Raw genomic sequence first — 16,846 nt, forward strand, 5'->3', positions numbered from 1 at the left:
CAAATGAATTTCAGTCTTGATGCAAATATGAAGGTATAGTGAAGTGTCCTAAAATAAAATGTTTTTACATTCTAACTTAAACAACACTATTTATATTGTTGATAAACATCTTAAAGTAAAATCAATTATCACGCTATAGTAAGCAAAATAGTATACGGTTGCTTCACCAATATAACTGCCAACAAAATTAAAACTTCATTTTTGCTGTTTACTTTTTTATATTTCTCTTGAAACTTGATTTTAATTGATAACTCAAGATAACCATTCATATACAAAATTAGCAACATACGTTAGAACAAGAAAGCACAGACAACCTCTAGACAGCAAATATTCACTAAAATATTCCTTTAAAACACCTAAATAAATACCATTTAGTAAATTCTATTTTTTCAGTCTCCAAGTGGTGTCTACAAACAAAGTAGTTCTAGAAACTTAAGTATTTCACTGGATATTATATTGTTCCACATTTGAGTAAAAACTTTTCTAAATTTTAAAATGCCTTACAGGTGTGAAGTTTATTATTTTTCATATGCATTCTTTGCACACAAACACCTAAATGAATATTAAGGCAAAATTCTGAACTTCTTGGCAAATTTCACTGACTCATCACACAGCTTTACCATAGGAAACTACCTGGCAGAAAAATCTTTGAATAAATATTCGAATTTTATGTGTCATATTATCCCTATCCTTTGTCTAATTCATAGTTCAAACTAGCTGATCCTTCACAGAAAAAAAAAAAAAAAAAAACAGTGCTTGTACGAAGACAGAGAAAAAGTATGTGAATCAGCTGTTTTTTGTTTGGATATGCAAAATTAGGGTGTGTTTGATTTTAAATGTCTTTCTATCCCTTAATTTAAAAAAACGTGCACCAGAATATTATGTATATTTAAAGCATAGCCCCAAAGGCTACTGATTTCTCTTACCAGTGCTGTCATCATATACAACTGTGACGGTTTTCCACTTGAAAAACTGCACCAGGTCTAAAATGGCGCGGCTGAGTGAAGAGAAGTCTGGGTAGAGACTGACATAGAAGGAATCTTTGTTGTCTGACACCTGGTGCTTCCAGCGGGTCTGTATGTGGGGGACCCCCAGAGCATTGCAGATGGACTGCACTGCGTTTGCTGACGAGCTGTGTGAAGGCCCGAAGATGGCAGCCACCCCGAGAGACAGCTGATCACAGGCTGAAGAGGAGATAGAAGTCTGTCAATAATGAGAGGAGAGATGCCGGTGTGCCAACAGATACCATATTATTATTGTAAACCCAAAGGTATCATCCTGCAGAAAGATTTGTTTTTCCTTAATATAACGTCTGTGTTTCACTAATTTCACATTTTGTCTGACTCTGAACATTTTCAGTTTGTTACAAGGGAATTAATTCACCACCATGCCTGCAGCTTCATGTTCAAATAATTCTATAGATAATGTCAGGGGAGGGAGAGAGGAAAAGAGAGAGAGGAGGAACGTTTTTGAATTTAATGGGAGGGGGGAAAAGAGTGCTCATTTTGAAAGAATAGTTTATTTGAAGGGGATGAGAGAATAGTGTTGCTTATCAAATTCACTGACCACTCTTTACATTTTCAAATTCTTAATCAGAAGCCATTTGGTCCTGCCCCTCCCCACTCAATTAGCTATGGCCACACACAGCTAAATATTTACATGTATCTGGTGATATAGGTAAAGTTATGCATACAGCCAACCATACAAAATCTTCAATGGCTCTTAGGGGGTGATTTCATATGGATTAATCTCATTGAGTAGACAAAACACCAAAATCATTAGACAAGTATTCAATTATCTTTATATATTTGGTTTTGGTATGCTATAAGTCTTTTCTATTGTTCTAGACTATTTTTTACAGTTTGTATTTACTCGTAGGAAATTTTATTCACATAAATAATAACTGCACTAATTAAGAAAGGCATAAGCAAATTAGAAGGGTATTCAGATTAAACTAGCTTGTTCCAAGACTTGACATTCTATAAGGTACACTGAAGCAAATGGTACTTTGGGCCCAGAAAGTGAATAATTATTGAAAACATGAAAATTAATTATCTTTAAATATTTGAAGAACTGGCTTGTGAAAGAAGATTAAGTTTGTTTAATTTGACTGGCAAAGGAAGAATTAGGACAATTGGTTAGAAGTTTCTCATGAATCTTGATTGAATTTAAATTTTAAAAAATTCTAAAGGTAAGAAATGTTTGAAAATGGAATAGTCTTCCCCAAGAGGCAATGGTTCACTCAGCATTGAAAATATTTAACCAGGACAGAGAAAGATTGTTATTGGGATTTAGGCATAAATTGGTTGTTCAGATTCAATTCTTCCAAAACATATAGTTTATAATTCTACTGTGTGAGACTTTCTGCTATTTTTTCTCAGAATTTTTTGCATAAAATACAATGTGATAGATTAATTCTTAAGCATGGAAGTATTTAATAATTAAGTAAATCCTGGTTAGAAAAAAAAACTACTTTTTAAACATTCTTTAAAAATTCAGTATGATCTAAATAGTTTTTGAATATATAGATTCTTATATTTTAAATAATGATTGGAATTTTAAATGACTAGAAAGGCTGGCTGGACCCTAGAATTTTTCACTTGACATGGGATTTTAATTCACATACATTAAGATAAAAGATCTTTGTTCACTAGGTTTTTGACAAATCACAAACCAAGATAGCTGAAAATGTTATATGAGGATTTATTATAGAATATTCCTAGGTGTGTTTCACATAAGAATTAGAGTTTTTAGTTATCAGAGGAGTCATTTAAAAATAATGTATGATTGAAACAATAATTCAAGTTTCAATACATCAAAGTATTCATTACTTGAGCAAAATAGTATTACCTATTAAAAGTATAAGAAAAAAGTTAGAGAAAATGTCAAAATTTAACATCTAATTTCTTATTTCTTGCGTTGGAAAGAAATAATTTAAAAAAAATTTTAAAATGTCCAAATTAAAGTTATTTCATAATCATTAACAACATTATTGATATATAACTTTATTGATAAGGTTCAAAGATTATATCGGTTCTCTCTCTTATATTATCTTTTTACATATTGCTGGGCCTTCTACAGAGTAATAACTCAACAAACAAGAGCTTCATAAGATAAGGTCCAAACTATAACAATCACAAAGAAAGTTACTCATACACTTATTTAAGCTTTTTGTAGCTTCGGGCCAAAGTCAACTGATAGATTTGATTCCTAACGATTTTTAATGAGTGATAAAGCTCATAAATTCCTTATAATATTTTGGAAACCAGATGATTTTATCACCTCAAAGTTTTGCTCAGGCATTCCCAGGAGAGTGCTTTGTTTGTTGTCAGAATATTCTAACCTGTTGTTTTTTATAAACATTGTTACTTTGAAATCTCCATGAAGAAATCTGTTAATATTTTATCTATACTGTACTTATATTCCATAGTCTTTGGTCAAAATACTTTCATTAGAGGCAGAGCTTCTTCTTCCTAATGGAAACAATCATGAACTATGCCACTAATCAAATGCACTTGTCTTGCAGTTAATGACTAATTCTGCAATTATGATGACAAATGTGGTATTTCACAGTAACCTTTAACCCTTTTTTCAGCCTTCAAAACCTTTCATCACCCAGACATGGTTCTAAAATATGGAAACTTATTTGTATTCATAAAGATATGAATTCAAAGGGCATGCAGAATATGGCTTTGATAAACACTAGTTAGATGCTGGGGGAAAAGAAAGATACTTTCATCTCAGAAAATATTGTACCTAGTCAGCTGCCATTAATATTAATAAGCTTAGAGAAAAATTGCACCAACTTAGAATTATAAATAATTATGTACATTTCCATTAATATAAGGTAGCTAGTGAAACCATATTAGCATTGCAGAAAAGCAAACATTGTTTAAAAATATGGAGTTATAACAAATGTTTTGTAAGCCCCCTCCTTAGAGAAAATCTATAATATAAAATTTAATTACTGTTACATAACACTGACTATGCAAACGAATAGATTACCTACTATGAGATCAACTATGTATATAAGAAAATATCACCCACATAAGGCTATGGAAACACCTCTCAAACACATTTATTATTTGCTGTTTGGTTAAAATAAATGCTTTGATAATAGTTTTTTCTAATGCCTTCTTTCATACATAAATATTAAATTCATATTCCACAAATTATTTTCCTATTGTTCACATTTAAAATAGTTACAACATAATAAAAGAAATAAAATTTATAAAGTATTCTAATTATTTCTTTATATAATACAATTTTTATATAATTAACCATTTATTTTCAGTTGCAAGAAGAAATATCGAATGGTTAAAAAATAAGCATGTAGTACACATAAACTAATGGTTGTTCACAAATTTCCAGTGAAATTTTAAGATTGGACTGACTTTTTGAAGTCACTTAGAACCACATAAATTTCAAGGTAGTCAATAAATTGAAACCACAGTAATATTAATAATAGAATGGGATTAACAGGTAATGCTAATAAAGATATAAGAATTGATTGCAAAACTTGGTAAAATCCATTGAAACATTATTTTATTTCAGTGAGTTTTTGAGGTCAGGAATAGTCAATAACAAGACAGAAGGATTAATGGGAAAAAAATTTCACTATCACAGATCTAATTATATTTCATGTTATAAGCAGATTTTTTGCAGTAGGGAATTGTATTACTTTACCTTCTTTGATAAAATTTATGTGCATTTTGAAAAGAAACCTTTGCATGTAATTATTCCTAACAACTTATCAACTATATGATGGAATTAATAAATCTCTTAAGAATACCTAGAATTTGAATTCCAGAAAACATAATGTTGAATATCTACCTTTCTTGGATGCTTCAAAACTGTCATAGAGGTTTATCTTCTGGGTGTCATAGGTGAGGGTAGTATTGGGCAACAAGGTTCTGTTTCTGTTGATTGTGTTCACAGCAAATCTGAATGCAAGTTCCTCAGCTCCCATTGGGCCAGATTCCACATATTCAAAAATACCACCTAGCAAAAAGAAAGAGAATAATCAGACAATTCTCACAATGTAGAGAAAATTTCAAAAGTTTTCTGTACCTTTAAGTGTGTGCATGTGCATTTGTGTGTGTGTGTGTGTGTGTGAGAGAGAGAGAGAGAGAGAGAGAGAGAGATTTAAGTTTATGGGATTTGTGCTTGCTTTTTCTATGAACTTCAGGATATTTCCTTTTAGATAAATCCATATTGGCAAAATTGCCTTAGTATTACTGCCAAAATTGAACATGATATAACTATGATTTTGCCTTTTTTCTTTAATTATTAATTATTTTAGGGGCTAGGTAGGTATAAATATTGCCTTAAGTATTGAAAATTACTCCCCAAAGTTTTGCACATGGTTCCAGAGTAATCAATCCTCTGTATTGATATATATTGTACAGTTAAGCATTGGGAAAATTGTATTAAATTTGTCTCCATTCATTCAGAAATCAGAATTCTTTAGCACAATTTTTACGACAGTTACTGTGTTAAAAGCCCAAAATATTTGCAAATTCCAGCATCTGACTTGTGAGAAAAGAGTTCAATGCAGTATTTTAGAAGATACTGACGTTTATGAAGGATACCTTTCCAAAACGATGCAAACCCCTTAAATAATGAATAACACCATAGCACATAATTTTGGCCATAAAATGTAGAGTATAACTTAAAAACATGTCCCTTCAATCTCACCTTTCACCGGCTGTCTCAGCCAAGTTCCCTCGTTCTTGTCCTGGCTTTCCTTCTCTCTAATATCATTACTCTTTCATCAGCTGAAAGTGACCTACCTGGGACCTTTGTTTCCAAAAGAGTTTCTTTTTTATTGTTGGTTTGGCCAATTGAATAAAAGGAAGGAGCACCTGATACCTAACCCCCTCTAACCTCTGTCCTTAGGAAACTAGTACTTTAAAATGAAGAACATTTATCTTTCTTTTCAAATTTCACACCGTGTATTCTCAGCACAATGATTCATGAATTAAACTCCCTTGAATAAGCCAGTTCCCCAGCTAGCAATTCATACTTCATCAAAGGTATTTTGACATGTGAATGTCAGGTGACTATACTATTAGCAAACTACCTATTATAAATTAGGAAGAAGTCGGTACTATAACAATTACTCTAACTATTAGGAATTAGGACTCAGAAAATACTACAAGTATAAAGCAAATTTATATTCAGAAATAGGAAGATTTGTTATTTGATAGTGTATCTGTTTGAAAGATTTCTCATTCTGGATTTTAATCAATTTGATGGTATAGTTACTCGAGTAATCAACTTATTACGAAATAGTACTCTGAATATATTTAAATTCTTTGGTGACTTATGCTAAACAGAAGGTTAATAAGTATTTATGTTTCTAATGGGTGTGAAGCATCAAACTATATGGAGGAGAACAGTGGTATTAGACATGGGCTCTGAAGCCACAATTCAAAATAATTTTACATGTACCAGCATGGCTAAAATGAAAAAGACAAATTGGCTCAATCTACTTTAAAAATTGGGTGTGTAAGTATTTTACCATAGAAAATACAGAAATCCTATGACCCAGAAATTTCACTCCAAAATATGTACCCCCCAAAATGTGTATATACATATGTTCATCAAAAAACACGTACAAGAATATTTGTGGAACCATGGAAGACATGCGTCAATAAAGAACTGTGTGCAACATGAGACGGCTCTCACAAACAAAAGATTAAATAAAAGAAGCCAGACACGAAAGAATACTGCTGTACAATTTCATTTTTAAAAAGTTCAAAAAATCATCGTGATGAAAGTAGTGGTAAAGGGAATATGATATACTTCTGGGATGCTGGTGATATTCGATTTCTTAATCTGGGTGCTTACACATTATTAGAGCTTTATTCTTACAGTTTGTGTGCTTTGATATATGTACATCATCCTTCAACAAAATTTTACTTTAATAAACAATTGTATAAAAGTGCTAAGGCCTTTTTAAGTCTGATAAGCAGTAAAAATAAGAGCAATATTACTAAATGTAGCTTCAATATTTGAAAAATATCTATACATAAAACAGAAATATGATTAAAGGAAGATAAGAAAACACATGAAAGTATATTAATTAAGTATAAACATGATATGTTTTTAAAAAGGTTCAATATATTCAACATGTAAAAATAGCTAACAAAAAATATAAGGTAAATAGAAAAATTGGCAAAGTACAAAGATAATTCACAAATAATAAATTCAAATAACCAATAATATATGAAAATGTTCAAAAATAGAAAAAAGAAAGGTTATTTAAAACTATGAGATAGACTCTTTACAGATCAAATTTGTTGAGGTGCGATAAAAAGCACAGTAGAATGGAAAAACAAATTGACACAAACTTTCCTGAAAATCATTTTTAATCTATCAAGCTTTAAAACTATCACACACTTGAATTCACTTATTTTACTTATAGGATATAACTTTAAGAAAAATGTCATTGATTTAGCTATAATAATGCTCACTTCTTTGTTCATAAGAACAATATATTTAGCAATTTTATAAATCTGCAATGGTAGGATACTATGTACATAAATTATGATACATATAATTAATACAAAACATCTAGCCATTTTAAAAGTAGTCTATAAAATATATTCGATGACAAAAATGCTTTACAAGTAGTTATGACATGCACTTACGCATAACAAAATATTAACTGCGGTTCATTTTAGATAATAGGCATTTGATTAATTTTAATTTTCTGTTTTTTGCTCATTTATTTTAAATAGCTGACAATGGATCTATGTTAATCTTGTTTTTTAACAAAATAAATAAAATTTCTTAAAAATCAAGGTAGAATGTTAAGGAGTAGCAGAAAACCAGAGAGTAGATAGGAGAGAATATAAAATGTTTGTGCATTTGTTTCATTTATAATGAGAAAGACTTAATATGTATATATGCAGGAGGAAAAGACCAATAGGAAGGGAAAGGTAAAAGGTAGAAAAGAGAGGGGATAAGTGGAGCAGCCAGGTGTCCCAGAAGCAAGATGATCAAATCCAAAGCATGGGAAATAGGCTAAGCCTTGCCGGGGAGGCACCTTACAATTATCTGCAATCTGAGATGGGCCCAGACCCGAGGGGATACATATTTTACATATTTTCTTTGTAAAGTAGAAAATAAAGTTCATAAATTTGATTCTCTGAGGAGGAAATCAGCTGTTTTTAAAGTATACCTTTGATTTTAAAATTGATATTAAAAATTGAATGGCAAAGCACTTTTTGCACCTGTTCATGAACCTGAGAAAGAATAATTGTTTATGTGATTTTAAACAGTACTTTTTCTCTTTCTATGTCTTGAACAATAACATTCATTTTGTGCTGGGTAACTCCTATAAAAACTGTTTGCTTCTAGACTTATTCTTTTTATTATGAAGTGTCAGAATTGTATGTAACGTTTCATAAGCATGTGGTCTAAGAGGAGAGACTTGTTACACTACAGAGTTTATAAAACATGTTTAGTGGATAAAATACATCCCAGAGTAATAAAGAACATAGAAGAACTATACGATCTTAAAGCAGATCTTAGTAGTCTATAGCTACATGCTTTCCCTAGACTTGCACAAAGATTCATTCAGTTTCACATTTTCAAGAATCTAGAGACTACTTTGTCATTATTATCAAATTCCTTATTCTCTATACAACACACCACAATATACTTCTTTCTCACACTTATCTTTAGCTTTTCCAAATTCAAAAAATCATCTAAGATAATCATGCACACAGCCTTACTCTTATTTGTTTTGTTTGTTGTTTTAATTCAAGAGGGCTGTCATATCTCATATAACCTCCATATCGCACAATAAAATGCCTGCAGTTCTTGTTACAAGCTTAAAAGTTAACAGTTCTCATCATGTTATAATAGGCTTGTTAAAGAAAGAAGGATAGAAGCAGAGGAGACATTTCTTTTCTATGTGCATAGTTGCCCTGCTTTGTTTTGTAGACATAGAAAACCAAATGGCGAGGGGTCCCCAGTTTACTCAGAACACCCAGCACTGAAACATTTCCCATCACAGTCTCTGGCTCACAAAAGAACATCATTACTCAAGACTTGAAATAAAAGATTTATTAGTCAACTGCTGAAGCCTAGCCAATGCCTTTCTCTTTTAGATCAATTTTAACTACTACAGAGGATTGTATGACTCATAAACCCATGATGGATGTGCCAACCAACATCATATCTAACCTCTGGAACTTTTCAAATAGGTCTTATCTTAAAGTGGGTACAATAAGTGTTTTACAGACTTTTAATTTAATGAAGAAATTGATGTTCTGAATGACATGTCATCTGTTATTCTCTCAGGAGACATACTGGTTTTCTCAATCAAAGGTTATGCTAACCTTATTTTCTATCTAAACAAATACAAAAGGTATCCTCTTCATTTTAATTTTGTACGAATAATGATCCAAAGAATAAAATCATCAAGGTTGTTTAATTTTGATACAATATAATGCCAAAGGCCAGTTTAAAAATGCCCTGGATGTTAAATGAAATTAGGAAGTTATTTTTTGCATTTTAAGCAAAATAATGATATAGTGGTTATGTAAGAAAATATCATTGCTCTTAGAAGATCCATGCTGAAGCATTTAGGTGTAAAGTATCACAAAAGCAAAAATTGAAAAATGTTAACAGTTGTTTAATCAAGGTGGTGAGTAGATGAGTATTTATTATACTATTACTTGAACTTTTCTATATGTTCGAAACATTTCACATTAAAAGTTTGGGGGGGAAAGAAAAAGAAAGAAACAAAACTCCTATGCTTATTTGTTACTACTGGCATGTTTTTAATGGATCTCTCAAAATGGACATTAAATTAATCTGCAAATATTTAGATGTTCACTAAAATTGTCTATTACTCTAAGTGTTAAGGATGGAGGAGTTTAAAAATCACACAATGAATAAATCATCCAGTCCATCAATCCTTTGGATACTCAGACATCTCTATGACTCTCTGGAGAGCTCTAGCACAAAGTTCTCCCATGTATTAATCCATCATTTGTTTTCCTAAAGTTTCTAAACATTTATTCTGATTGAGATATGTTTAAGCCCAACTTTCATGTGATCATCTTCCAGAATTTGAAAACACATTTCATCTGTCTATTATATTTCTTTTACCCAGCTTAAAATTTTCAAATCTTGTTTTTCACATGACTATTCTGATCCTTTCATCTTTCTAGTCATATTTTTCTGAATACACTCCAGTGTACCCGCAGCTCAGTGTTATGCTCCAGGTGGGTCCAAGCAAAGAAAATTATGATGGAGCTATCAGCTCTCTAAACTAATGTTTTGTAGATAAAATGAATAGTGTTTTTTTTAAGAGTACAATATCACACTGATGATTCGCCCTAAGTCTACTGTTGAAAAAGTTTATGTTTGTGATTTACTTATTTTTTTATTCTTTTACATGTGTCCCTGATTAATATCATCTATTAATATTTACAGTCAGTCTAATGTCCTAATTAAGACCATTTGGATCCTGATTCTATCATCAACTATTAATATTAATTTGTTCAACATCTAATGTATTAAGGCAGGTTACTAATGTTACAAAGATATGTGAAAGGTGTTTCTTTTCTCTGCCTTTAGGTCATATTCAGTCTTGTTTTTATGTCCAAGTAACTGATAAAAATGATAAGCAAGAGTTAAAGACAAAGTCTCAGATTATAACCATGTGGATACCCCCACTGGAGGCTCTCCCTATTGTTAAACTAGCTATTGATCTTCTTAATTATTCTAGCTACCAGTTCATAGGATTTCCTCAGTTTTACTGGAACATCACCGTAGACCTTTACACATGCTTGATTCAGTCCAGATGTGCTGTGTCTTCCACACCATAATAACGCATCCCCACTGGATTTTCACAGATACCTTCTCCTGCTCTATCCTTTTTCAGTAGTCTCTATACACTGCAACCAGAGCAGTATTTCTAAAAGGCGACTTTAATCTTGTCATTCAACTCCCTAAAATCTTTCAATAGCTGCCTAATTTTTACTGTTGATGCCATTTACAAGGTTCTTCATAATCTGTCTTCTACCTCCCTCTCCAGGCTCCTTTCTTACTGCTTTCACTTCCCCAGTCCTACAGCCATATTAAACCACCTGCCTTTCCCTGAATGAACCAGGATCAAATGCCTCCGTTCCTTTCCAATTTTGGCTCCTCTGCTCAGGAGCCCATCTCTTCTTGCATATATATCTACATAAACATAGAGTCATACATACATAGACACGCACATTAACACATACATCTGCAACTTTTTCTGTCTCATTGTGAGCTTTTGGGACAGTCACCTTCTCTGGGAAAACATTCCTCACTGGGCCTAACCCCCACTGGACTAATTGTCTCTCTGCTTTATGGTCCCACAGTTCCAGATCCCTTTCAAACATTAAGATGCATACTCCTGCAATTTGAAGCAATTTTCTTAATAAAGTTAAATCAGTATGAAACATGTTCAAATCTGTGCTCTCTCTGATTGAAGAATGAAAGAATGAAAAGTTCTAACAATGAACATTTATTGAGAACATACATACTCTATATCAGGCATTGTGTAAAATACTTTACAAATGTTAATAGAAAGTCATCGCTTATTTGACTCACAGTTTCTGTCTTCAATATATTCACTGTTATAATATTTTATATTTGAAATCAGACTATAATTGTGATATTTAAATTGTCCACATTATTGAGTCTAAGAATTGTTCTCCTCCTTTACATTCCATAGTCCCATACATAGTTTAATTATTAGGCCAAATTACCTGCTTTACTCAGCCTATTTGTGTTCTGCTTTAGCAAGGTCTTACAGCAAGTCTAGCATCCTGAGTTTCTTCCTAAGGCCAGTCAGTAGTGATGGATACTGGATCAGGACACCGGAGACCTCAAGCCAGGCCCCATCTTTTAATCACTATACTGTACTGCTTCCTTCTGGAAAATATGGCCACTGTTCATCCTCAACTTCTGGCTATTTTTGCAATAGCTTTCCTGTTTTTGAATGGTAAATATTTTCAATGTCCTAAAACAAATTCTTAAAGTTTTATGTCCTCATGAAGTATGACTATAACATTCTGAAATTGATTTTTTTGTGAAGTTAGTGGATGCCACTTAGTTACCTAAGCATATGCAGGTAGAAAAACACATGTACACATCGACCTGAATAACTGCCACACCATAGAGAAATAAGTAAGTAGGTCATAGCTCCCCAAAAGGCAAGTATGTGGAAAGCATGTAGTGTAATGTGACTTTTCCAGGGGAGGAGCAGTAACTGATTTCTACTTCACATTGAAAGATGTCTCCCACTCTTTGAACTTGCTTTTGATTCCCTTGAGCCATAAAGTAACAGGTATTTCTAATTTAATACTGGTTCCAGTATGTCGAGCCATGTTTCTAGGGACAATAAGCTTTACTATGATGATCCTAAGTTGTCTTATCAAAACAAACAAATTAACACCTTTGTCAATATTTCAGGTAAGGTAAAAACTATACAAATACGTGACCAATGAAAATTTTGTCTGTAGAATGTCTTGGAATTTTTGCAGTTCTAACATTCTTTGCAGTTCTTCAACTATACAAGACATTGAACGCACCCTTGCATATATCCTCCTATATCTTTCATATTCAATTCAACTCAAACTTGTCCTGGACATTTGAATAAAAGAAGCTGTTGATATGGTCCAGAATGAAATGAATGTGAGTTAGAAGGCAATATGTAAACTAAAATCATGTGGCAGGAAATAGCGTTAGTGGTACCATTTCACAAAGATTGGTTGTTCTGTGGTACATAAATGTGCTTTCTTATTTTAAAAATAAATAAGCTTTTAACTTTACAAGCCTCCTACTGTTTTCAACATATTTGTCAGTAGTGGATGGAAAATAGATGTTGATTTTTCCTTCTACAAATGGACCATTAAAATCCTAGGGAGGACCTCAAAATTACACATTCAAATAATATTAATTTTAAAGTAGATGTACTACACACTGAGAGGAAAATTGGTAAATGGCTACTTAAACGTTAGCAATTTAAGACCTAGAAGAAATGCATACTGATTGGGAAGGCAGATGCTTGAATAGTAGTATCAAGATATAAATAGAACTGATCAAACTGAGATAACAGAGAAGGCAGTCACATAAATAATCACCATATAAACAGTATAAATAACACCAACTATTTGAAGGCCAAGAGTACACACTTTAATTATATTGATATTTTAGAAAATAGGTCAGCTAAACGAAAAGACAAAAAGTGATTGGATGAGCAAGTCTCTTCACTATGCAGACCTCCATTTCCTCTTCTGCAAAATGAAGGGGTCAGGTGAAATGATCTTGGATATTAAAGATTTAAAAAAATCTTTCATGATTCTAAAACTCTTTAAGAACTACACAGTAAATTGTGGAGGAATACTGATTCTGAATTTAAAAAGATCTGGTTAAGTGCCAATCTCTTGCAAATCTGGAACACTCTTTGTCATTCTTTCATTTGCAACACATATTGATTTGAGAAACCATATATCAAAATATTACTAAATTCAATCAATAACAATATAGGTGCAAATATGTTTTGAGTTTGGAAAGAGCAGTTAGATATCATGAAGCTAAAGAAGACTAAAACAACAACTTTTATCATTTTTGGCAAAGTAGCTTAAAATCATTCAAATTATCTGTGTTTTCCCCTTTCTAAAGTTATAGCATTCATCAGACCTAAAGAAGCTTTGAGATTGCTAAACATATTAGCATTCATGTTAGCATTAATAACATCTCATCACTTACTTCATGAAGCCCGCTTCTCCACAAACTTCCCTCAATAGATGTCAAGCTTTCCTCTCACAAAATCTTTTTCTTTCTTCTTTTCTAGTACTTCTAACAGCATCAAGGGGCACAACCTTCTGCTACCATACATGGTTCCTCCAAAAACTCTTTGAGGACAGCAAAGACAACTTACTTATCTTTGACTGGTTGCACTTAACTTGGTGTATGGCATATAATGTGTATTTAACATGGAGAGGGAATATGAGACTGTTGCATGTATTAACAGAAAATAAAAGAAGGAAATTTAAGCCACATTGTTATATCAATAGAATATAAAAGAAATATTGTAGTAATAGATCAAATGATTATTATTTATTTTCCTTTATTCAGGTAACTAAGAGAATCATGTGGATCAGATTGTGTCCCTTCAAGAAATCCAGAAAGCCTTTCTTATTTGTTAAAACCTTCTGTAAATTACAAAATGTTGTGAGTTATTTTTAATAATTTAATATAATTAGGACAGTATGGAAAAAATAGATTTTTAAGGCTAATTGGAATTTATAAAAAAAAATCTTCACTCTTAAGAACTAGTTTCAATATCTAATTGAAGGTATTTTTTTTTCCTGTGAAATTTAAAAACAGAGAGAATCCAAAACAATGTGGGAAAAAGTACTGTAGAAAATTATAAAGGAAAAATGTTAACATGTAAATAAAATATTAAAGTTTAGTAACTTTTCTTTTCCAAACATCTAACTCAAAAAATCATTGTGGGCTGGGTGTGGTGGCTCACGCCTGTAATCCTAGCATTCTGGGCAGCTGAGGCAGGAGGAGTGTTTGAGGTCGGGAGTTTTAGACCAGCCTGAGCACGAGTGAGACCCCCATCTCTACCAAAAATAGAAAAAATTAGCCAGACGTGCTGGTGCACACCTGTAGTCCTAGCTACTGGGGAGGCTGAGACAGGAGGATTGCTTGAGCCCAGGAGTTTGAGGTTGCTGTGAGCTATGATGATGCCACTGCACTCTGCCCGGGGCCACAGAGGAAGACTCTGTCTCAAAAAATAATAATAATCATATTTGTGGAAATTTTAATTGCAGATAACGTGGTTCATCCAGGAGAGATGTCAGGTAGAAATAATGTACACATATGTGAGCATGCATGTAAAACTGATGCATACCCACAAAAACTGATACAAGAGCAAAGTCTGAACAAACCTTTAAAACCAGCTAGTTAAACCTTTAAAACCAGCTAGTTAATCCAGAGACAAAGTAGAGGAGAAAAAAATAGAGTGGCCTGACACTGTCAAACAAAGCAGTAGGTCACTCACCAAAATGTTTACATTGACTTTGTATAGACATAACTTTAGTGAATGTCTCATGGTCAAAGGAAGATGTAGCCTATGGTGTTTTTTCTGTTCAGGATGGAGAGTGAGTCAACACACACACACACATAGACACCCACATACACACACACACACACACACACACACACACAATGTGACAGATTTTCATTTAAAACTGATAATACTCCTAAATATCTCCTGAGAAGTGAACTGTGAATCTATAATCAAGCAAAGCTTTTCCATCATTTCTTTTAAAATTTATTGGTTGATGAAAATTTGTAGCCTGTGAACTCTTGTGCAGTTCCTCCATGTTGAATCTGCAGCTTGTAGCTGTCTGTAATGCAGCAGGTGTTCAGAATATATTTTTGCATTAATATTAATATAATTATATTGACCAGCAGAATCAAGGAATAATCTTTGAGCAAGTAATTCTGTTACTATTAGCAAGAAAGGCAAACTACCTAGATATTTAAGAGTTAGACATATTATACTAGAAATTACACATGCTGAAAGACGTTTATAGCAGAATCATTTTTAATAATGAAATAAAATAGAAACAATCTAAGTGCACATCACCTGAGGGTTGGTTCTATACAGTATTGTAAATCACCAAAGGAATAGCGTGTAATCATTAAAATGCTTGTTTAGACGTACATTTATTGGCATGGAAAAATAGCATATATTGCTAATAAGACAGAGGTAATACTGTGTAGTGATTAAAAATAAGGGCTTTGAAGTCAGTCTGCTTGAGTTCACAGTCCAGTTCAGCCTTTCTGCTAAGTGGCCTTAGGCAACTCGCTCAATTTTTTTATATTTCATCTTTCTATTTCAAAAATAAAACAATGCTACAATATTGGTATTAACAAGTACCAAATTCATAAAGTTGTTGTGAAGACTGAATGAGAGAATAAATTAACATTGTTAGAACAACAGTGCTATCTCATTAAAATTTAGCTTTTCCATTTTAGTTATGTCGATATATTTACTGATAAAGTTGTTGTGAAGACTGAATGAGAGAATAAATTAACATTGTTAGAACAACAGTGCTATCTCATTAAAATTTCCCTTTTCCATTTTAGTTATGTTTTTAATATGAAAGTTATTAAAAATGATTAGGTATTTGTTTATTTTGATTCTTTTTTTTTTCTATTGACTATATTAATTAATTAACATGGACTTAATCCATAACGGATTCCACGCATCCTCGTAGCTTCAGGGCAGCTAACGCTGATTTATTAATGCTGAAACTGAAACACGCCCTTTGCAGAATGGCCTTACCCCGCTCCATGTTGCTGCTCACTATGACAACCAGAAGGTGGCGCTGCTGTTGCTGGAGAAGGGTGCTTCCCCCCATGCCACTGCCAAGGTGAGGACCACAGAAAGGATTTACAGACATGGGGTGCAACCGTACTCTGAAAGCACGTGGGAACTGGTTTTTAAACACGTGGTTTAGTATAACTACAACTAGTCCCAGTAACAGTAGCTTTTGGTATTGACACCTTTTTTTCCTTATATTTCTACCAGTTGCTTCTATAAAATCTGTTAAGATTTTTATAGTCAACAGATATTAAGGGGATATACTTGTAAGCCAGTAGAGATGAATCTTATTGCCAACATTCAGTATTTTAGAGACTGAAGGCTGAATTTTGAGAAATGAGGCATAATAAAGGCATTAACAGGTTTTTCCTTTTCTCCTATAAACAGAATGTTATAAAATAACATATCCTTTTATACTCTCATTCTTTCAGAGACTTCAAA

General features: G+C 32.5%; 1 protein-coding gene across 1 annotated transcript in view; it reads right to left on the reverse strand.

Annotated features, from left to right (window-relative positions):
• Positions 1 to 685: 685 nt before the first annotated feature.
• Positions 686 to 16,846, reverse strand: part of LOC105815782 (glutamate receptor ionotropic, kainate 2-like) — a 270,718-nt gene continuing 254,557 nt past the window's right edge. The window contains exons 3-5 of the mRNA XM_012651026.1: positions 4,834 to 5,001; positions 927 to 1,184; positions 686 to 723 (exon numbers count right to left, since the gene is read on the reverse strand). Coding sequence (XP_012506480.1) covers positions 686 to 723; positions 927 to 1,184; positions 4,834 to 5,001 — 464 coding nt within the window. The remainder of the gene's footprint in view (positions 724 to 926; positions 1,185 to 4,833; positions 5,002 to 16,846) is intronic.

Source organism: Propithecus coquereli, unplaced genomic scaffold (assembly GCF_000956105.1).
Source record: "Propithecus coquereli isolate 6110/MARCELLA unplaced genomic scaffold, Pcoq_1.0 Scaffold345, whole genome shotgun sequence".
Taxonomy (NCBI): Eukaryota; Metazoa; Chordata; class Mammalia; order Primates; family Indriidae; genus Propithecus; species Propithecus coquereli.